The sequence below is a fragment of the Pangasianodon hypophthalmus genome, chromosome 22, assembly GCF_027358585.1.
Source record: "Pangasianodon hypophthalmus isolate fPanHyp1 chromosome 22, fPanHyp1.pri, whole genome shotgun sequence".
Taxonomy (NCBI): Eukaryota; Metazoa; Chordata; class Actinopteri; order Siluriformes; family Pangasiidae; genus Pangasianodon; species Pangasianodon hypophthalmus.
In genome coordinates, this window is record NC_069731.1 from 8,999,001 (window position 1) to 9,019,814 (window position 20,814).

The window sequence follows — 20,814 nt, forward strand, 5'->3', positions numbered from 1 at the left end:
AGTTGCAATGGAACCACTTGCTTTAGCTCTGAGACAAAGAGCCGATATCAAAGGCATTCAGCGGGCAGGATTGGAACATAAGGTTTCGCTTTATGCGGACGACATGTTATTATACCTGTCACAACCCCTGATAAGTTTTCCTAAATTGGTGACTCTACTTACAGAAATCGGCAAAATATCTGGCTAGAAAGTCAATATTCAGAAAAGTGAACTAATGCCTGTTGGTGATGGGGTCAAATACCTTGGGGTTTGGGTCACGCATGATCATAAAGATTTATATGGGGCCAACTATCCACCTCTCTTATCTAATCTAAAACAAGACTTTGAGCGCTGGGACCACCTCCGTCTCTCATTGGGTGGAAGAATTAATACAGTAAAGATGAGTGTACTGCCCAAGTTTTTGTATATCTTTCAGTGCTTTCCATTTTTCTTAACAAAATCTTTCTTCTCCAGATTAAATAATCAGATATCGACCTTTATTTGGAACAAAAAAACACCAAGCATCAAAAGAAGTACACTGCAGAGACCTCATTCAAATGGAGGGATGGCACTTACAAATTTCATGTATTATTACTGGGCAGCCAATATAAGAGCATTGATGTTCTGGTTAAAGAATGACATCACTGCCCCTGTTTGGACAATTCTGGAGGGGGCTTCGGTTGGGTCCACCTCTTTAGTAGCTTTACTGTGTTCTATAATACCATTTACTCAGCCAATCTCTAGCTTGACTTCTAATCCAGTTGTTGTACATTCAGTTAAAATCTGGAATCAGATTAGACGATCGTTCTCCCTTAAAGAGGTATCACAGGCTGCACCAATTGCTAGAAATTACATGGATGATGCCTTTGAGGTTTGGGCTAGAAAGGGTTTGGTCTCACTGTCTGCGTTCTTCGAACAGTTGGTACAGAAATTTGACATTCCCAAATCACATTTTTATAGGTATTTGCAACTTTGGAACTTTGTAGCATTGAATTCTAATTATTTTCCATCATGCCCTCCAATCTCTTTATTAGACTCAATTTTTTAATGTAAATCAGTCCAAAAACAGGCTATAAGCAGGATCTATGAATTACTCAGCATGTATGATTCAACTCCTTTAGATCTACTCAAAAATAATTGGAAGACAGATTTAGGTGAACTAATTTCAGTGGAAGTCTGGCACAAAATAATACAGGGTATTTTCTCATCATCCATTTGCCTCAGACATGCTGTAATACAATTTAAAATTGTACACCGTTTACATTGGTCTAAAGTCAGACTTTCTAAGATTAAAGCTGACATAGATCCCACATGTGATAGATGCAGGCAGGCTCCCGCAACTCTGCTGCGTATATTTTGGACATGTCCAAGACTTCACATGTTCTGGACCAATATCTTTGAGACCTTCTCTGGGCTATTTGGAGAGGTAGTAGAGCCATCCCCATTTATTGCATTGTTTGGTGTGGCCCCGGAAAACATTAGTTTTAGTAAAAGTTAAATTTAAATATTGGCCTTCTGTTCCCTTCTGGCTAGGAGACTGATACTGATTAAATGGAAAGACCCTATTCCACCGACATTCAGCCACTGGATAAGGGAGGTCATGTACCAACTTAAGCTGGAGAAAATTAGGTATACAGTTAGAGGGTCTAGTGGGGCATTTTATAAAATTTAACTTTAACTTTTGTTGAAGAAATGAAAGCAGGAAATATGGTATTGTAAAAGAAAGGGGGTGCGGAATATTATTTATATTTACTTCATATTGTTTATTTATTATTATTATTATTATTATTTTCTTTGTTTACGGACGTCTGATCATGTATAGTACTCTTATGCTATGTCTGGTGTTTGGGTGATGGGGGAGTTTAGTTTTGTATACCTTTGTTCTTTCTGTATAATTTGAAAACAATTAAAAAAACCTTGATCAAAAAAAAAAGCATAGAGTAGAGTTGGCAGTTAGTCCTTGCCTCACCCATCCACTAATTCTTGGGACAAATTGGCCTGGGTTTCAGGCATTAGTAAAAGAAAGGGCTGTGGATGGGTCCTGCAGTAGCAAGGCATGGTGTGAAATGTGCGCAGTTTTGGCTGGGGAGGTGGTGCCGGTGCTATCAATGTCAGCTCAGCGTCAGGGCAACACAGAGGGTGGGGAGGGCTCCTCGCCTCCACCCTTCCCAGATTTTCCTCTCAGGGATTTTCCCTTGGAGAGCTTGCGTGATGAAACCCTGAGTCACATTTTTAACCAAGTGAGAGTAATTGATGGTCAGCAAATTCAGCCCAATGTTCCACTATCCCACTATATTTTTCCAGTATTAAAGATTAATTAATGTTATATCAAGTGACACAGGACACTCAGACTAAGGAAGAGATGACCCAGTTGTTGGTACCTAAGAGCCGTAGGGAAATGCTGTTCCATGCAGCTCATTATAATCCCATGGCTGGGCATTTGGGACAGGATAAGATATTAAACCATTTCATGGTCCATTTCTATTGGCCGGGCATTTGCAGCAATGTTCACAGGCAATGTGCAGCATGTCGTAAGTGTCAGCTGGTGAATCCACCATCCACCCCAAAAGTGCCCTCTTCCATTAATCTCCTTGATGAGGCATTAGAACAGACTGCATGAGGGCATCGTTTTGTGCTAGTTTTAGTGGACTATGCAACACAATACCTGGAAGTGATGGCTCTTCACAACATCTCAACATGGAGCATTGCAGAGGCACTCTTCCAAGTTATCTCCTGAGTCTGGTTCCCGAAAGAGATCCCCATTGACCAGGGCACATCTTTCATGTCACACACCCTTTATAACTGTACGAATTGTTAGGGCTTAACTCTGTTCAGGGCTTGTTGAAAGGTGGGGGCAGCAGGGGAACGGTCTAGCTTCAGCTGTGATGGAGATTTACTTAAAAGAAGCACAAAGCTTTGTAAAAAAAAAAAATAAATAAAATCACCTTCCTCCTGACTCGTCCCTTCCCACCCACAAATGCCATGCTTCTACAATGGCCAATCCAAACAAAAATAAACAGTAGCACCTGCAAAATACAAAATTACCCTAGGACCCCATGTAAATTTAATTCTATCTAGGGCTTAAAATAAAGTTTTATTTAAATAAATGTGAATGCATTAATAAGATGTTTTCCCTCTTTGTTCAGTAAGACTGCTATAGCCTGGCAGCACTACAGTATTGCGTGGCTATTGCATACTGGGCACAAGTGAGTTTAGTGTATTCAATCCATTGACTGTAGGCAACTTTGTACAAAACACAGATTCTCCAAACTGGTAGGGCCAAGGATGACAAGTATGATGCAATCTCTGATTTATTTCACAATAAATTTCTACTGTGGTCTGTATAGTGTAGACTCCCTGAGAATATGAGTCATGAACTGACCCAGGCCATTTTGCCTTAATGCTACTAGATCACAGGTCATGTAAACAGTGAAAAAGTTATTAAGTGGTTCTATATTCATGTTCTGTTAAAGCCTATTATATACTACTTACTACTAGAGATTTCAGGAAATGTGTAATTTAATAGTCTACCTGAATATTGATGCTATGCAGTGACTTCCTTTAAATATATAAGATGTCCAAAATGTCAGTGGGAACCAGTGGGAGTTAAACTACATATATTTTGTATTTATTGTTAATTTACTTATTTATTTACACTTATTTTTATATTTATTTTTTTCTTACAGGTGAGAAATGGTATTAACATTGGATGAAAGGGTAGAGATAGTGCTTCTTGGCACTTCTTGGTGCTGTCATTGGTTCCTGACTTTTCAGACACCCTGTAGATTCATTCACCCACAGAGATCCTCCAGTAGTGGTCTATAGCAGTCTAATGCAGGAATTACTCTGGGAAATCCTAATAGGTTACAGATACATTACAAAAACATTAACAAACACTAGTGTCTTAAGTCAGATATCTGCTATTTAATATAAAAACTATTCAAATAATTTTTAAAAAATTACATAAACTGTATTATAATTGGAAAACTCGAACGTATTCTGTCTCTTCTTTAAAACACCATAGCGATCCTTCCACAATATGAGCACAGAGCTCTTTAGGAAGTTTATAAAGCGATTTCTTCTTATTGGTAAATTGCTTTAACTAACAGACCACTTTCTTAATTTTAATAATTAATTTTCTTTTTAGCATGGTTTGCTTCAGAGCTCCATTTTGCAAACTATCCACAACAGACAACACAGCAAAATCCGATTCTGTACAAATCACTTATTACATAGCCCTTCATTTACTTGATCCTGGATTTGACTTGAGCATTTTCTTTTCTTTTTTTTTTTTTTTTTTACACAGCCTTCTACCAGCTTTGAGTAGTTTTCAGATTATCATTGTAAACATATTGGAGCTTTTTTGTTAAGAAAGTAAAATACTGAACCATTGTGCACTGTAGGGGTAATTTTGACCAAGGATTCGGACAGGACTACTGTTACTCCCAGGGATCACTCACTACTCGCCCCAACAAACAAACAAACAAACAAACAAACAAACAAACAAATAACCTACAGGAATCCTGCAGGATTTTCATTTTTCTGCAGGATGTTTGCTGGTATCCTGCAGGAATGATGAAATTCTGCAGGACACATTTAAAACTGTGCAGGATATTCCTACAGGTTTTAGAATGGAGCCTTCAGAACAATAGAAACATTCAGGAATGTCCAGCACAGTTGCTGCACAAGGGAAAAATCTGCTGGATGAGCAGGACTGCTGCTCAATGAGTCGCTCACAATGCACAAAAAAGATTTCGGACATACTGGCGTAACGATGTAATTTACAGAAAGGGCCACTAAATCAATCTATACCGAAAATATTCGGTTCACTGAGATGATGTCACACTTTGGCACCGTAGTCGCACAGGTATTCGAATGCACGAATTCAGCTGTCACCAACCGTCGTGTGTCTGTAGAGATATAGTCCCAGTTTTATGAAATAATATCTTTAATCCTTATGCTATACTAACTTGCTGTTCTGTTTATTTGTAACACAGTGGTTAGCGTAACGTTAGCTTGCTTACTAGCAAACACGGCTAATTTTATTATTTACGAAAACATTTCTTACCTTTTTTATTGTTTTTTAAGGTGTGAATTGCACTCTGGCTTGGAAACTTTACAGATTGCATCAGTCATTATGCGACATAATTTCAATAAATAAAATAATGCATTTGTGAAAATACTTTGCTTTTGTCGTGAAGTTATTTCCCCTGTATGTATCCTGCAGGATACAAATACTCGCCATGTGCTGCAGAATTTCAGATCTATCCTGCACAGTAGTTTTTTTCCTTCACAGAATTTCTGCAGGTATTTCTACAGGAAAACTGAACTGAAAATCCTGTAGGATATTGTCGTGGCAAATACTTCTGCAAATCAGAACAAGAAAATTAATTACAAAGACAAGGGGTTCTGGATGCCAAAAATCAATAGACTTTATTGAATCAAACAACAAAGCCGAGATGGTCTGCAGAACATCCAAAGTACATAGTCGTGGCTCGTGCTTTTATACAGTTTTAAAACAATGATCTCATTAGGTGGAATTTTCCCTTTTTTTCTTTTAATCACACACCTGCTTCTCATCACTGTCCCTTTGTCTTAGCTTTAACCGTGGCGAAGGTCAGTCAGTTTACTTTTTTTAATAATGTTAACATTTCTTCACACCCTTAACAATGCACTATAAGAAATCACAAACGTCAAACTGGTGAAAAAGAACTTCAGGTACTCTGGTAGAGAAAAACACTTTCTCATGAGAAAGGACAGAACAGGCCTGGACTGAAAAGATACAATGTATGAATGAGAACTGTGCGCTTAGTGATTTCCCACAAGCTAGAATCACATCAGTTTTTCCTTAGTTTTCTTGATTCACATACACAATCATTCTTTATAAAAATTATTTTTAATTAATTGTTTTCTAATTAATTGATTAGAACTGATTCAAATACTGATTTACCATAGAGTTACACTCTCCTCATGATTAAAATACACTTCAGAGTCATTCTTAGGCTGAGGTGATTTGAGGTCATGATTCAACACAATAACTCGGTACAATTCTGCTGTATAAATACTGATTGACGTAATACTAAGTAAGAGTTAACTAGTTAATGGAAATACGCCCACAATATCTGCATAATATTCCTACAGGATTCCTGTAGGTTTTTTTCTAAATGCGCTAGCTGGTAAAACTTGCTGGTTTCACTGTCGAGCACTTCTGACATGTCATGGGCTTATATTAATGAAACTCCACAGAGAAAGCATGTCAATTGAAAACCTGAAGAAGCCACAAAGGTCTTTATGTATGTGATATGTAGGTAGGTTTGTGTGCTATTAGGAGAAATCCATATGGAGCCAGTGCTACAGCCATAGTCACTTGGGAGGCCTGTATGGTTTTTGCTTGTGTTGGGTGGATTTGTATGTGATGGGCTTAAATCGGCAAAACACTGGTGAGGAAGGGTGCAAATTGAAAATCAGAAGAAGCCACAAAGCCTGATGTACAAGCTCCATGGAAGGGAATGCCAGGAGAGAGAAAGCGGAGTGACTGTAGTGCCAACCTATTCACAGAAGTCATATCTTATATACTTGCTGGAACACTGCTGCAGAGAACATTAGGAATGCAAACTCTAGTTCAGGAGCGTCCAATCTTATCCGCAAAGGGCCGGTGTGGGTGCAGATTTTCATTCCAATCAAGCACACCTGATTCCACCTGTATAATCAGTTGATCTCTTATTAATCAGTTGATTTCAATAGACTTAGGTGTGGCTTCTCCTTAGTTGGAATGAAAACCTGAACCCACACCGGCCCTTTCCGGACAAGATTGGACAACCCTGCGTTTTTAAGTCTAGAATAGAAAACATGCTTGTTTAACAGGTTCATAGTTCTTGGGTCTTCTACCTTATCAAATGTACTTGCTCATAATTCATAGTAATTCTTATAGATTTACAATTAATTTATTCATAATTGTGGGCACTTTATCATAAAAATACTTTTAATCTATTTTATGTTAAGCACATTAGGATTTGGGATATAAAACAATGCTATATAGATGATGGACGATGATGATGATTATTATTATTATTATTATTATTATCAAGTAAACAATTAATTAATTCTGTTTACAGGGAACCTCAACTTCAATGCCTATACCGGTTTCAACATCTATTGCTACCACTAAAACCACAGGACTACCCACCCCACCATGTATGGTTTTTCTTTTTCTTCTTCTACTTCTTATTTTTCTTCTTGTTATTCTTCGTATTATTATCATTATTATTATTATTATTATTATTATTATTATTATTATTGGGGGGCCAAGCACTGAAGGTGCATAGACACCCTGTTCTTATTCCATGTTTTCTACTACTTCTTCTTCTTCTTCTTCTGGCTAGGGTGTCTAGGGCAGCCCATAGAACTGTCTGGTAAAAAGTTGCAATTTGGCACACTGATTGGGGAGGGTTTAAGGAACATTCAAACCAAATGTACCCAAGAAGTTTTGTGACCTTGTGGTCAAGAACTGTAACAACTTTCACTTTTTTTTCCTTATATCATTTGAAGAGTTTGTGATAAATTCCCAGTTTATTTTTCCTGTAATTCCCTGGAGTATGCAGAAGCGAACACACACCAACATCACACCCACCCACTGGTCAAAAGTTACAATAACATGCCAAAAATGCTTACATCTAACTGCCATTTTTGCTACTCCTCCACCAAATTTCATCCAATCGTCACCAAATTTGGCTCACATCATCTTGACCCCTGTCTAAACAGTGCTGCAGCACTACCACCCTGCTGCCCATTTGTTCATCTAAACCTTTCCTCCTACAGTCAGAGAATTCCACCACTGTCCGTGGTCAAATCATACACATCATGAGTGAAACTACAAATCACTCTTGAATCCCTTTGCCTAAAATTATGTCTCTGCTTTCCTGTGATTGCTTAGGCAACAACTGTAATGTGGCTATGAATGTGTGACTTACCGAGTCTGGGTGCTTGCAGCTTTAATTATTATTATTATTATTATTATTATTATTATTATTATATGGCTTAGTAAAGGATGACCACATATCTTTGGCCATGTAAGACACCTTGCTAACTAGTTGTCAGAGTAAAGTTAAAAAGGCCAATTTTTTGTTTTTGCTACACTGAAGACATTTGGGTTTGAGATCAAAAGATGAATATGACACGACAGATCAGAATTTCAGTTTTCATTTTCTGATATTAACATCTAGATGTGTTAAACATCTTAGAACATGGCACCTTTGGTGGCAGACCACCCAATTTTTAGGTGAGCAAAAATATTGGAACAGATAGTGTTAAAGTAAATAACACTTAATATTTGGTTGCATATCTCTTGCTTGTAATAACTGCATTAAGCCAGCAACCCACTGACATCACTGTTGCATTCTTCTTTTCCAGGCTTGTACTGCAGCTTCTTTCAGTTATTGTTTGCTTTAGGGGGTTTCTTCCTTCAGTCTCCTCTTCAGGAGACGAAATGCATGCTCAATTGGGTTAAGGTCTGGTGATTGACTTGGCCAGTCTAAAACCATCCACTTTTCCCCCAATGAAGTCCTTTGTTGTGTTGACAGCGTGTTTTGGGTCATTGTCTTGCTGCCTGATGAATTTTCTCCCAATTAAATTGGATGCATTTCTCTGTAAATTGGCAGACAGAATGTTTCTGTAGACTTCTGAATTCATTCTGCTGCTACCATCAAGAGGTACATCATCAATAAAGATTAGTGAGCCCATTCCAGAAGCAGCCATGCAATTCCAAGCCATGACACTACCTCCATCGTGCTTGACCAATGAGCTAATATGTTTTGGATCATGAGCAGATCCTTTCTTTCTCCACACTGCCCTTTCCATCACTTTGGTAGAGTTTGGTTCCAGAATTTTTGTGGCTCATCTCTGTATTTCTTTGCGAATTCCACTCTGGCCTTCCGATTCTTACTTCTGATGAGTTGTTTACATCTTCTGGTATGGCCTCTGTATTTCTGCTCTCATAGTCTTCTTCAAACAGTGGATTGTGATACCTTCACCCCTGCCCTGTGGAGGTTGTTGTTGATGTCACTGACTGTTGTTTTGGGGTTTTTCTTCACAGGTCTCACAATGTTTCCGTCATCAACTGCTGTTGTTTACCTTGGCCAACCTGTTTGATGTCTGATTGTTAGTATACCAGTGGTTTCTTTCTTTTTCAGGAAATTTCAAATTGTTGTATTGTCTATGCCCAATGCTTGTGCAATGGCTCTGATTGATTTTCCCTGTTTTCTTAGCTTCAAAATGGGTGGGTTCAAACAAAATGTGGCATGTTCTAAGTTGTTTAATACATCTAGATGTAAATGTAAGGAAATGAAAGCTGAAATTCTGATCTATTGTCTTATATATTCATATTTTGATCTCAAACTCAAATGTATTCAGTGTATAGCAAAAACAAAAGAATTTGCCTTGCCATTCCACTACTTTCAGAGGGGACTGCGTTACCTGCTTTGTACAGAGGGAGTTGTGCACTACATTTACAAAATCGTTTCATGAACACTTGACTGCATATATTACTTTCTTGCATTTATAGTTATAACATAGTTTCCAGGACTCAAATTGTGCTACACTTAGAATTCTCAATTGTACACTACATGGTCAAAAGTATGTGGACATCATACCTATATGTGTTTGTTGATTAACCCATTCCAAAACCATGGGCATTAATACCAACCTCCAATCTGCTGGAAAGGCTTTCCACTAGATTTTGAAACATGGCTGTGAGAATTTGTGCTCATTCAGCCACAAGAGTATTAGTGAGGTTGGGCACTGATGTCAGCCTGGCGCAGAGCTGGTGTTTCAATTCCTCCCAAAGTTGTTCAGTAGGGTTGAGGATAGGGCTCTGTACAGGCCACCCAGATTCTTCCAGTCCAACTTTGGCAAATCATGTCTTTATGCAGCTCATTTTGTGCACAGGGGCATTGTCATGCTGGAACAGTTTTGGGTCCTGGTTCAAGTGAAGGGAAAACTTAATTCCACATATGGGTGTGACAGTCAGGTCTTAGTACTGCCACAGTCTTAGGCATTTAGATACAAAGTCTCAGTTTTTTACAACACCATACACTGTACTGTATGTTACCATACATTTCTTTTGGCAAGTGAATTAAAGCATCTACTTTGTTCAAATCAGAGGTAATTTTAAAACAATCATTTAAGAGAGATTTATTTCAGCTTTAATTCACTATGTCAGAATTCCAGTGGGTCCACCAAGTTGACTGTCTGAGTAAGAATCCAGACATGGATTTAATGACTTTTATAAGTTTATGATTGGACACGTTTCATAATTACGAGTTAATTGGGAAGTGTGCCTATGGCTGTATTTGAGGGCCTACCTTTATACCATGGGAAAATCCATGCAACTCTGCCAAGACCTCAAAAAAATAACTATGTACTTTCACAAGTCCAGTTTCTCCTTAGAAGCAATTTCCAAACAACTGAAGGTACCACAAGCATCTGTACAAACATTTGTATGCAAATACAGTATAAAAATCTAAGACCACACAAATACTGGATCATACAGGAAGGAGGCACATATTAACTCCCAGGGATGAGAGAACTTTGGTACAAAAGGTTCAACTGAACCCCAAGACAAGAGCAAAGAAACTGTTGAAGTAGTTGGAGGCATCAGGTAACAAACTATGTACATCCACCATTAAGAGAATCCTACATCACCATGGCCTGAAAGAGCTGTTGTGCAATGAAGAAGCCCCTACTCCAAGACCAACTTAAATAAGCCAGACTGAAGTTGCAGGTGATCATCAGTCTTCTGAAGGAGCTTTCTCTGGTCAGGTGAAACAAAAATTGAACTATTTGAGCACCATTTCAACTGCGAAGCATGGGGGTGGCAGCATTAAGTTGTGGGTTTTTTTTAGATAAGGGACTGGTGCACTTCAAAAAAATAGATGACATCAAGAGGAAGGAGGAGTATCTAGAAATACTGATGCAACACCTCAAAGCATCAGCCAGAAAGTTAAAACTTGGACTTCCTAAGCATGCCTGATATACCAAAAGTTATTTTTAAAAAATGGCTCTGAAGACAACAAAGTGAATGTGTTGGAGTGGCCCTGTCAAAGCCCTTACCCGAATCCCACAGAAAATTTGTGAACTGAAATAACATGTCTGAGCAAGGAGGCCCACATACCTAAGTATTTCTTATGGAAATAAAGTAGATACCCTAATTGACACAGTACATGTATGGTGAAATGAAATGTGGGAGTTGTGAAAAATTGAGTTTGAATGTCTTTAGCCTAGGTGCATGTAAACTTTTGGCCTCAATTGTATTTGTGATGAGTTACACTCAAAAATACTTTGTTTTAACCATTATAGCTATAATTTTTCCAATTCTTTCTCTCTGTTAGCGCTTACTAATGTTGACACGGTCTCTGTAACAAATCGCACTGAGACGACACTAACATTGGAATGGAATAAAGTAAACAACAACAGCAATTACATTTACACACTAAGCTACAATAGCCAGAATAAAAGTATCAATGGATCAATGGAAAGTCCTGTAGTGACATACAGAGTCATAAATCTTACTGCTGGGACTGAATACAACTTCATTCTCTACACTGTATTTGGAGAAGCTCTGAGCACTGGATACAACTTTACCGAAGTCACTAGTAAGTGTGATCTCTCTTCAGTTAAACTTAATTTTAAAATAATTTTAAATTAATCTTTTGCAGTGCAAACAGGATAGAAATGTGTCTTTTTATTTATTAACATAATTCTTCATATTTAAAAATATAATTCATGTATTTATTCAAGCAATTAAGTTAAAGAATAATTCATTGATATAGCTACCTGTTAGAAATGGTTCTTAAATTCCCTATAAGGTGCTTCAAAGTTAATTTCATTAATTTCATTAATTTCAAAGTTAATTTCCTGTGTCTAATCTACTCTGATTCACTTTTACTTAACCATAATTTTGATTTACCATCTTGTAAATGTGTACATCTTGTACATCTTATGTGACATAACATTTGTATTTCACAATACCTTTGGTTTAGAATTATTTCAAAAATATTTTAAACGTATTTTAGATTGTGAACTTTATAGAAGCATGGAAATGATTATACATGTACAGTTATTGATTAATTATGCTGCTTTATTTTCTGTTTTAGACTATTTGGAGATCAGAATGATTAAGTGACACTGGGCAATAGTAATGACCAAGTTCTTATTCTGAATTTTACAACTTTTTATTTCTTGCAGCTCCCCAAAGTGTTACCAACATTACTGTAAAGAATCGCAATGAGACTGCATTAATACTGGAATGGAATAAAGTAAACAACAACAGCAATTACAGTTACACACTGAGCTACAACAGTCAGAACACCAGCATCAATGGATCGGAAGAAGGTTCTGCAGTGACATACACAGTCTTAGATCTAACTGCTGGGACTGAATACGTCTTCATTCTCTACACTGTATTTAAAGGACTTCAGAGCATGGGCCACAGTTTTACCACTGTCACTAGTAAGTGTGATTTCTCTTCAGTTAAACTTAAGTTTAAATAACTTTAAATTAAACTTTTGCAGTACAAACAGGATAAAATGTGTTTTTTTAATTTCTTTTAATGTTTTAGAAAAAGATGGAACAAAATTCTTCATATCAAGTATTTAAGTAAAAGAGCAATCGAATGAATAGTTCATTGCTGTACCTTCCAATTAGAAATGGTTTTTAAATTCCGTACATGGTGCTTCCAAATTCATTTCCTTCTGTGCCCTGTCTGTAGGCTCCTGGAACTAATTCATTCTGTTGTACTTTTACTTAACCATAATTTTGATGTACCATGTTTTTTAGAGAACAGTTTGAAATTTGTCTAGTTAATCTTATTCTTAAAATAAGCTTTCCTGAATTAAACATAAATTTCCGACTAGGTGACAGTATTGGTCAAATTATAAGGATTGTGAAATGACTTATAATGTAGCTCTGAACAGGTGAATCATCTGTAGTCTGTGGAATTGTCTCTACTATCTGAAAAAGGAACTGGTTCACTTCAGTGCTACATGATATTGGGATTTCACAGTATTTTTGGTGTGATATGATTTAAAAAATTATTTAAACCTGTTGTAGACTGTGAACTTTGCATAAGCATGAAAAATGATTATACGTGTACAGTCTTTCATTAAAATGGTTCTTTATTGTCAGTTTTTGACTATTTACAGTGCATAATTATTAAGTGACACTGGGCAATAGTAATGACCAAGTTCTTATTCTGAATTTTACAACTTTTTATTTCTTGCAGCTCCCCAAAGTGTTACCAACATTACTGTAAAGAATCGCAATGAGACTGCATTAATACTGGAATGGAATAAAGTAAACAACAACAACAATTACAGTTACACACTGAGCTACAACAGTCAGAACACCAGCATCAATGGATCGGAAGAAGGTTCTGCAGTGACATACACAGTCTTAGATCTAACTGCTGGGACTGAATACATCTTCATTCTCTACACTGTATTTAAAGGACTTCAGAGCATGGGCCACAGTTTTACCACTGTCACTAGTAAGTGTGATTTCTCTTCAGTTAAACTTAAGTTTAAATAACTTTAAATTAAACTTTTGCAGTACAAACAGGATAAAATGTGTTTTTTAAATTTCTTTTAATGTTTTAGAAAAAGATGGAAAAAAAATCTTCATATTTAAAAATATAATTTATGTATTTAAGTAAAAGAGCAATCGATTGAATAGTTCATTGCTGTACCTTCCAATTAGAAATGGTTTTTAAATTCCGTACATGGTGCTTCCAAATTCATTTCCTTCTGTGCCCTGTCTGTAGGCTCCTGGAACTAATTCATTCTGTTGTACTTTTACTTAACCATAATTTTGATGTACCATGTTTTTTAGAGAACAGTTTGAAATTTGTCTAGTTAATCTTATTCTTAAAATAAGCTTTCCTGAATTAAACATAAATTTCCGACTAGGTGACAGTATTGGTCAAATTATAAGGATTGTGAAATGACTTATAATGTAGCTCTGAACAGGTGAATCATCTGTAGTCTGTAGAATTGTCTCTACTATCTGAAAAAGGAACTGGTTCATTTCAGTGCTACACGATATTGGGATTTCACAGTATTTTTGGTGTGATATGATTAAAAAAATTATTTAAACCTGTTGTAGACTGTGAACTTTGCATAAGCATGAAAAATGATTATACGTGTACAGTCGTTCATTAAAATGGTTCTTTATTGTCAGTTTTTGACTATTTACAGTGCATAATTATTTAGTGACACTGGGCAATAGTAATGACCAAGTTCTTATTCTGAATTTTACAACTTTTTATTTCTTGCAGCTCCCCAAAGTGTTACCAACATTACTGTAAAGAATCGCAATGAGACTGCATTAATATTAGAATGGAATAAAGCAAACAACAACAACAATTACAGTTACACACTGAGCTACAACAGTCAGAGCACCAGCATCAATGGATCGGAAGAAGGTTCTGCAGTGACATACACAGTCTTAGATCTAACTGCTGGGACTGAATACGTCTTCATTCTCCACACTGTATTTAAAGGACTTCAGAGCATGGGCCACAGTTTTACCACTGTCACGAGTAAGTGTGATTTCTCTTCAGTTAAACTTAAGTTTAAATAACTTTAAATTAAACTTTTGCAGTACAAACAGGATAAAATGTGTTTTTTTTATTTCTTTTAATGTTTTAGAAAAAGAAGGAGTAAAATTCTTCATATTTAAAAATATAATTCATGTATTTAAGTAAAAGAGCAATCGAATGAATAGTTCATTGCTGTACCTTCCAATTAGAAATGGTTTTTAAATTCCGTACATGGTGCTTCCAAATTCATTTCCTTCTGTGCCCTGTCTGTAGGCTCCTGGAACTAATTCATTCTGTTGTACTTTTACTTAACCATAATTTTGATGTACCATGTTTTTTAGAGAACAGTTTGAAATTTGTCTAGTTAATCTTATTCTTAAAATAAGCTTTCCTGAATTGAACATAAATTTCCTTTCCCTTTACTAGGTGACAGTATTGGTCAAATTATAAGGATTGTAAAATGTCAACATTTTTAACATTTAAATTTTTAACATGATTTTTAATATTTTAAACTTTAACCATTACTTGCTTAACTGTTAATCTTTTTAACATTTTAAAATCAATGACAGCAAAACACTGTAATATCATTTAACTCATGAAAGTTCAACATGAAATTTAATCTATGAACTTTAACCTTCTAGTTAATCTTATTATTAAAATATGCAAAAATATCCAATTAGGTAACAGTATTGGTCAAAAGATTATAAAGATTAGAGGTCAACTGATTTTACCAATAATGATAACTAAGTTGGGCAGTACCTGCTGATAACCGATTAATCAACGATAGTTTTTAAAATTGATACTGAATAAATAAAAATAAAATATTGCTAAACTTTATTACAAAAATACATGGTATTTATGGTACCATGAAAATGTACTGTACTTTTTAAATGAAACAAATATATAAATATTAATATATATTAACTATTAATATATATTAAAGTAAATAAAAATATGCATCCAAACTGAGCAAAATATACATCCAAAAAGTAACACTCCAAATAACAAATAAAAATTAATAAAAGACATCCATAAGAAAACACTTTAAATATCACAACAAAATCTGAACTTTTGAAACAGGTTACATTTAACAGGTCCTGTTAAAGAACTGCAATAGATCAAAAGTACAACATGATCCATTTTCTAGTTCTGGCACTTCTGTTTTAATATTCAAACTTAAGAAGCTCCAAATTATAATGCAGAAAGCAGAGTTGGTGTGCATGGTGTCCAGTCAGTTGACTCCTCCTGGGGTCATAAATTATACCCACTTCACTGAACACTCTTTCACTTGGCACAGTGGAGGCTGGGGGCACAGGAATTTCTTGGCCAGACGTGCAAGTGTTTTAAATCGCACTTCATTTTTCTGCCACCGCTGCAGAGGCAGGTCACTTCTTTCAATGACAGGCTCTGACAAATAGCATTCAATCTCACTCTCAAAGCTGTGCAGACCCTCAAACACAGCTGTGGCTCCAAGGACCCTGGCATACAGGGTGCCCTCTAAAGTGGGCTGATGGATTCTCTGCTTCTTTGCCTCTGGATCCAAGGCCTCACCCTGCTCAGGTCTTCCTAGAGGAGGGTTCGGATCTTCTCTGAGCTTGTCATGCTCTTCAGTTTCCTCCTTTAACCACAGTTTTGCTTTCTGGAGTGTTTCTTCAGATGCAAAGGCACGGCCCTTGTATCAGGGATCAAGGAGAGTAGATAGGACCAGAATCTTGCGTTTTGATCCCTCCTGAGGATGGACCCTCTGCCTGCAGCATCAGCTTCAGATTATTATTCAGATCAGCAGCATCATTATTTAGTCGTGGCCTAATGGGATAGAGAGTCGGACTTGCAACCCGAAGGTGAACCTGAAGGTTGTGGGTTCGAGTCTCGGGTCCGGCAGGGATTGTAGGTGGGGGGAGTGAATGACCAGCGCTCTCTTCCACCCTCAATACCACGACTGAGGTGAGACCCTTGAGCAAGGCACCGGACCCCCAACTGCTCCCCGGGCGCTGCAGCAAAAAAGGCTGAACCCCCACTGCTCCGGGTGTGTGTTCACGGTGTGTGTGTGCACTTGGATGGGTTAAATGCAGAGCACAAATTCCGAGGCCACAAGTCACTTCACTTCACTTCACTTCAGAACAGACTCACTGGGGAAAACGCATGCTGTTGAAGACTCTGAAGACTCAGAGTGACTACATCATGACTTCTTTTATGGGAGCCAGTGTGTCAATCAGGTTACAGACAATGTCCTGGTGTGTGGTAGATAAGCAGCTGATATGGCCGTGTTCACCAGTATACACATTCAGTGCCCACCTCTTTCTTATACTTTCCCTCATGCACATCTTTTCAAAATGGCAATAATGTCCAGGACAGCTCTCTGACTAGATTGGCCATCATTAATAATGAGCTGAAGGGTGTGAGCAGTGCAGCTTAAATCAAGAAGCTCAGCCAGTTTCATATCTAAGACCATGTTGGCTCCCCCCTCTCTTAGGACTAGAACTACATGTTCTGTTGCAATATCCCAGTCTTCTAACATGTTCAGAAAAGTTTCTTGAATATAACTTGCTGTGTGATCTAGTCATTGGTTTGGCATTTATCACCACTTCAGTAGTTCCAGACCAACACTCGGTTGTGAAGCTGAATGGGGCCTTGTCATTTGTCACTTCACTTTTGACTTTTGTCAAAACCCTGCAATGTTTTGTCAAGCATTTCTGTTTTGTTTTTATTTTTGTTTTTCATCTTTAATTTGGTACCTGGGGTCCATAAGGGACATGAGCCTTTTAAATCCAAGGTCTAAAACCACTGAAAATGGTTGGTTGTCAGTGGCAGTCATTTCAGATATAGACCTTGGTAGACCTTGGATCTGTATCCTTCCATCCTGTCTTGCTTTCAAAAAGTTGAGGCACTGACGGCTGGGAAGTATCTTTTGTGTCCCTTTTTTAAGCTTCTTCACTGACTTCTGGAAGGATGTACTTGAGATGACTCCAAATGTTGGTGGTATTTTTACCTGTAGATGCTGATGCCCTCATTCTGATTATTTTGTCCCAGAAATTACAATGTGCTTTCCCTGGTGATACTAAAGTAAAATACTCCCACACTGGTACTTTCTTCAAAGCCTTTGCCATCTGAAAAATATAAAAAATATTGATTAAAATATTACAGGTCAAATGTGTGTTTTTTAGCTATAACCTAGAAACATGGCATGTAAATTTCATAGATAACAATTTATACTAAAGTCCCATTTGTTAACATTAGTTAATACATTAGCTCACATGAACTAACAATATGCAATATATTTTATTTACAGCGTTTGTTAATATACATACCTTTTTGTTGTTGATGTTTTAAATCCGCATTTGAAGTATTCTGCTCCGTGCAGAGTGTAGTCTCACATGTCAAAACGAACACCACGAGGCGTCAGTGATAGTTTTTATTTTTCCTCTAGAGGCCGCTCTCATACTGTATAATGACAGCAGACCCTTCTCAACCACACGGGCAACGGATGCACCTGGGAAAATTTTTGCCGATAACCAATTGTTTGGTTATCGGTGCCGATTAATCAGCAAAACCGATCAATCAGTCGACCTCTAATAAAGATTGTGAAATTTCCTTGTGAGCCAGTCACTGGTATATCTGCACTTGTTACAGCAGATGTCAGCGCTTAATGTTTCATCTGATAAAGCCATCAACAATGCGATGCAGGGGTCCACAGGGGACATGCCATTCAAACCAACCCTGTCAGCGCCCAACATATTAGCTAACAGGTGACTGCCATGTGGAAGGCGACTGATGGAAACCTGCCATATTACTGTCACATTCATTGCCGTAGGTTGAGTTACTGTATCTAAGCCTAAATAAGGAAGAGGAAGGGGAAAAAAATCAGGACAATGGAGCTATAATTAGAGTAATGGTATGGAAGAGCTAAAACAAATACCCAGATATGTGGCTTCATAATTATTTCAGACTAGAGTGCCAAATGTCCACTGTGGTTAATGTTGGCTTTGATGAAAGTCATTGGATATGGATGGAAAAGTGGGTGTCCAGTGTAGGAGAACTCACCAATAATCTTGCCAGTGTACTTCATGCCCCTGCAATTATAAATGTCCTGAAGCAATGGCAGACTACAGCTGGAAGTCTTCTTTTCTGGCTTGACTATGTGTTGGAGATTGGCTTGTTCCTGTGAGGTGGAGGAGATGTACCAGATGGTTATACAGTGTAGATTTGGATCAGCAGAGTCTGTGGCAGGTTGAAACTTCAGAATTCATTGGTGAAAAGACTAAAGAGAAGGGATGAGAGGTACTTCAGTACTAAGGGTCCAGGAGTCTGATAGTTGTTTGCCTAGCTGCACCCTCACCCATGTCTCCTGTTTGTTAGGAAGTCAATGACCCACCAACTGATGGAATCGGGAACACACAGCTGGAAATGTTTTACCCATATCAGCTCTGATGTGATGGTGTTAAAAGCAGAACTGAAATCCACAAACAGAACACCAGCGTAACGTGTGTGGTTGGGGACTGTCAATATGCTGTAGCAAGGCGTCTGTGACAGTCCTAATGTTGCCCTCTTAATAGTTCAAATTCCACCAAGGGGATTTGCCTGAGTTTGTTACTCGCTTACCATGTCAGTATATTAAAACTTGTACAGGAAGTACTTACTTTATAGCTATATCAACCATATTATCTACTGACCCTTATAATTTAAATAAACAACTCACATTAGAGTAAATTCAGTGAAGTGGGACCCAAACAATCTCTTTATAGTGTCAAGAGATAATTTATGACAAATAGACAAATTAAATGAACTAAAATACCTCCAATTACAAAAGAAAATCGAATAGGTTAATGACTGCCTGATATTGAGGATTCCATACATGTTAAGCTCTTTGCTCCACCTTAAAAAGGGTGCACTGTGAAAATTCCCCAAGAATAATGAGTAGCAAGTCTGAATTCTCTCTTTCTACTTTTATTATCTGGTGCGTGAACTCTTTAAGTGAGTCGCACACACACTCGCTTGTAAATGCTGACCAAAATAAAAGAAGAAAACTTTAGGAGAATAAAACAGTTTGCACATGATGGAAAATTATTCTAGATAAGAAGGGCATGAACAGCAGCATGATACTGTTGCACCAGAGCTGATTGACATAGAAGCAGATTCCTTTTATTGCCCCCCAGATGAGGTTGAAAAGTCCTTGGTAGTCTTGTTGAAGAGGATTAATTCTTCCATTTTGTTGTGTAGGGAGTGCAAGTTGAAGAGAAACAGAGATGGTAGAAGGGTACAAAATCCTCTGCATCTGAGGTGCACAAGTGCACCAGCATGCTTACTTCTCTGTCACCTACATTAACATTTGCATTAATGGAATTTGGCAAGAAGCCCTTATCCTGAGCAACTTACGGAGGTGCTTTGTAATCTCTATTAAACATAAGTTCTTATGCTAGGTTTATTTTTGTATGATTGTTTTAAATGTTTATTTGATACTGGATAATTTGTTTTATGATTCATTTATATTTCAGTTTTGATTTTGTTGCTGTGAAGGTTCATGCCTCCATGTCTTAATGAAGCTCAGACAGTAAAGTTAGTTCAGCTGTATTTTTCAATGTGTATGGCTGCATTATTCAAGAGTTTCTGTAGACTGGAACCATTTGTCCGTACTCCCTCTTACATTAATTGGTGGCAGAGGGTTTGGAAGATGTGCTTCGGCATGTGAGCAAACTTTTTTGGCAGGTTATCCACAATGTGTGCTTCTCTCTGTGCTTACACAGTGGCTAGGTTTTTTCATGTGTTCTTCACAGCAGAGTCAGATTACAAATGCACCTGGTGCAGATATTTGAATGCGAACTGCAATGGACAAGAGAAACGATAATCCCGGCCTAATTTGTTGGACTTTTGGACATTCCTGGTATCAGGTAACAATTATTCAAAACAGACTGTTCACCTGCATTCTGCCTAAAGCTGCCTGTTTGTTTGTTTTTTTGACAAACATTTTTGTAACATTTCATCAAACTGGGCATTGATCGAAAAAAAAAACTGGCTGTTAGAAATCATTCTGATATTGTGCAAGTGTTGGTTTATTTTCTTTTTTTTTCTTCTTCTTTTTTTTTACAAGTTTGGACATTTAATCATTGTGGACAAAAAGAGAGAACAGAACCATTTAGAAATATAAGTGAAGCAGATGCAGAGTGTGATTTGCCTGTTAATAGTAGTTCACATGCAATGCAGCAGTTTAGTGGACATTTCCCACCCATCTTTATGGGGATGGGAAAGAA

The 20,814-nt window shown here is 37.3% G+C and overlaps 1 protein-coding gene across 5 annotated transcripts in view; it reads left to right on the top strand.

The window, feature by feature from the left end:
• ptprh (protein tyrosine phosphatase receptor type H) overlaps positions 1 to 20,814 on the top strand; it is a 52,760-nt gene that overhangs the window by 9,768 nt on the left and 22,178 nt on the right. For 4 of the 5 annotated variants that reach the window (XR_008300748.1, XM_034297944.2, XM_034297945.2 and 1 more), the window contains exons 2-6: positions 7,095 to 7,173; positions 11,364 to 11,627; positions 12,220 to 12,483; positions 13,256 to 13,519; positions 14,306 to 14,569. Coding sequence is in view for 4 of the 5 variants with exons in the window: in XM_034297944.2 (XP_034153835.1) it covers positions 7,095 to 7,173; positions 11,364 to 11,627; positions 12,220 to 12,483; positions 13,256 to 13,519; positions 14,306 to 14,569 (1,135 nt within the window). In the remaining variant the exon portion in view is untranslated. The remainder of the gene's footprint in view (positions 1 to 7,094; positions 7,174 to 11,363; positions 11,628 to 12,219; positions 12,484 to 13,255; positions 13,520 to 14,305; positions 14,570 to 20,814) is intronic. The other variant, XM_053227996.1, reaches the window with a different exon arrangement.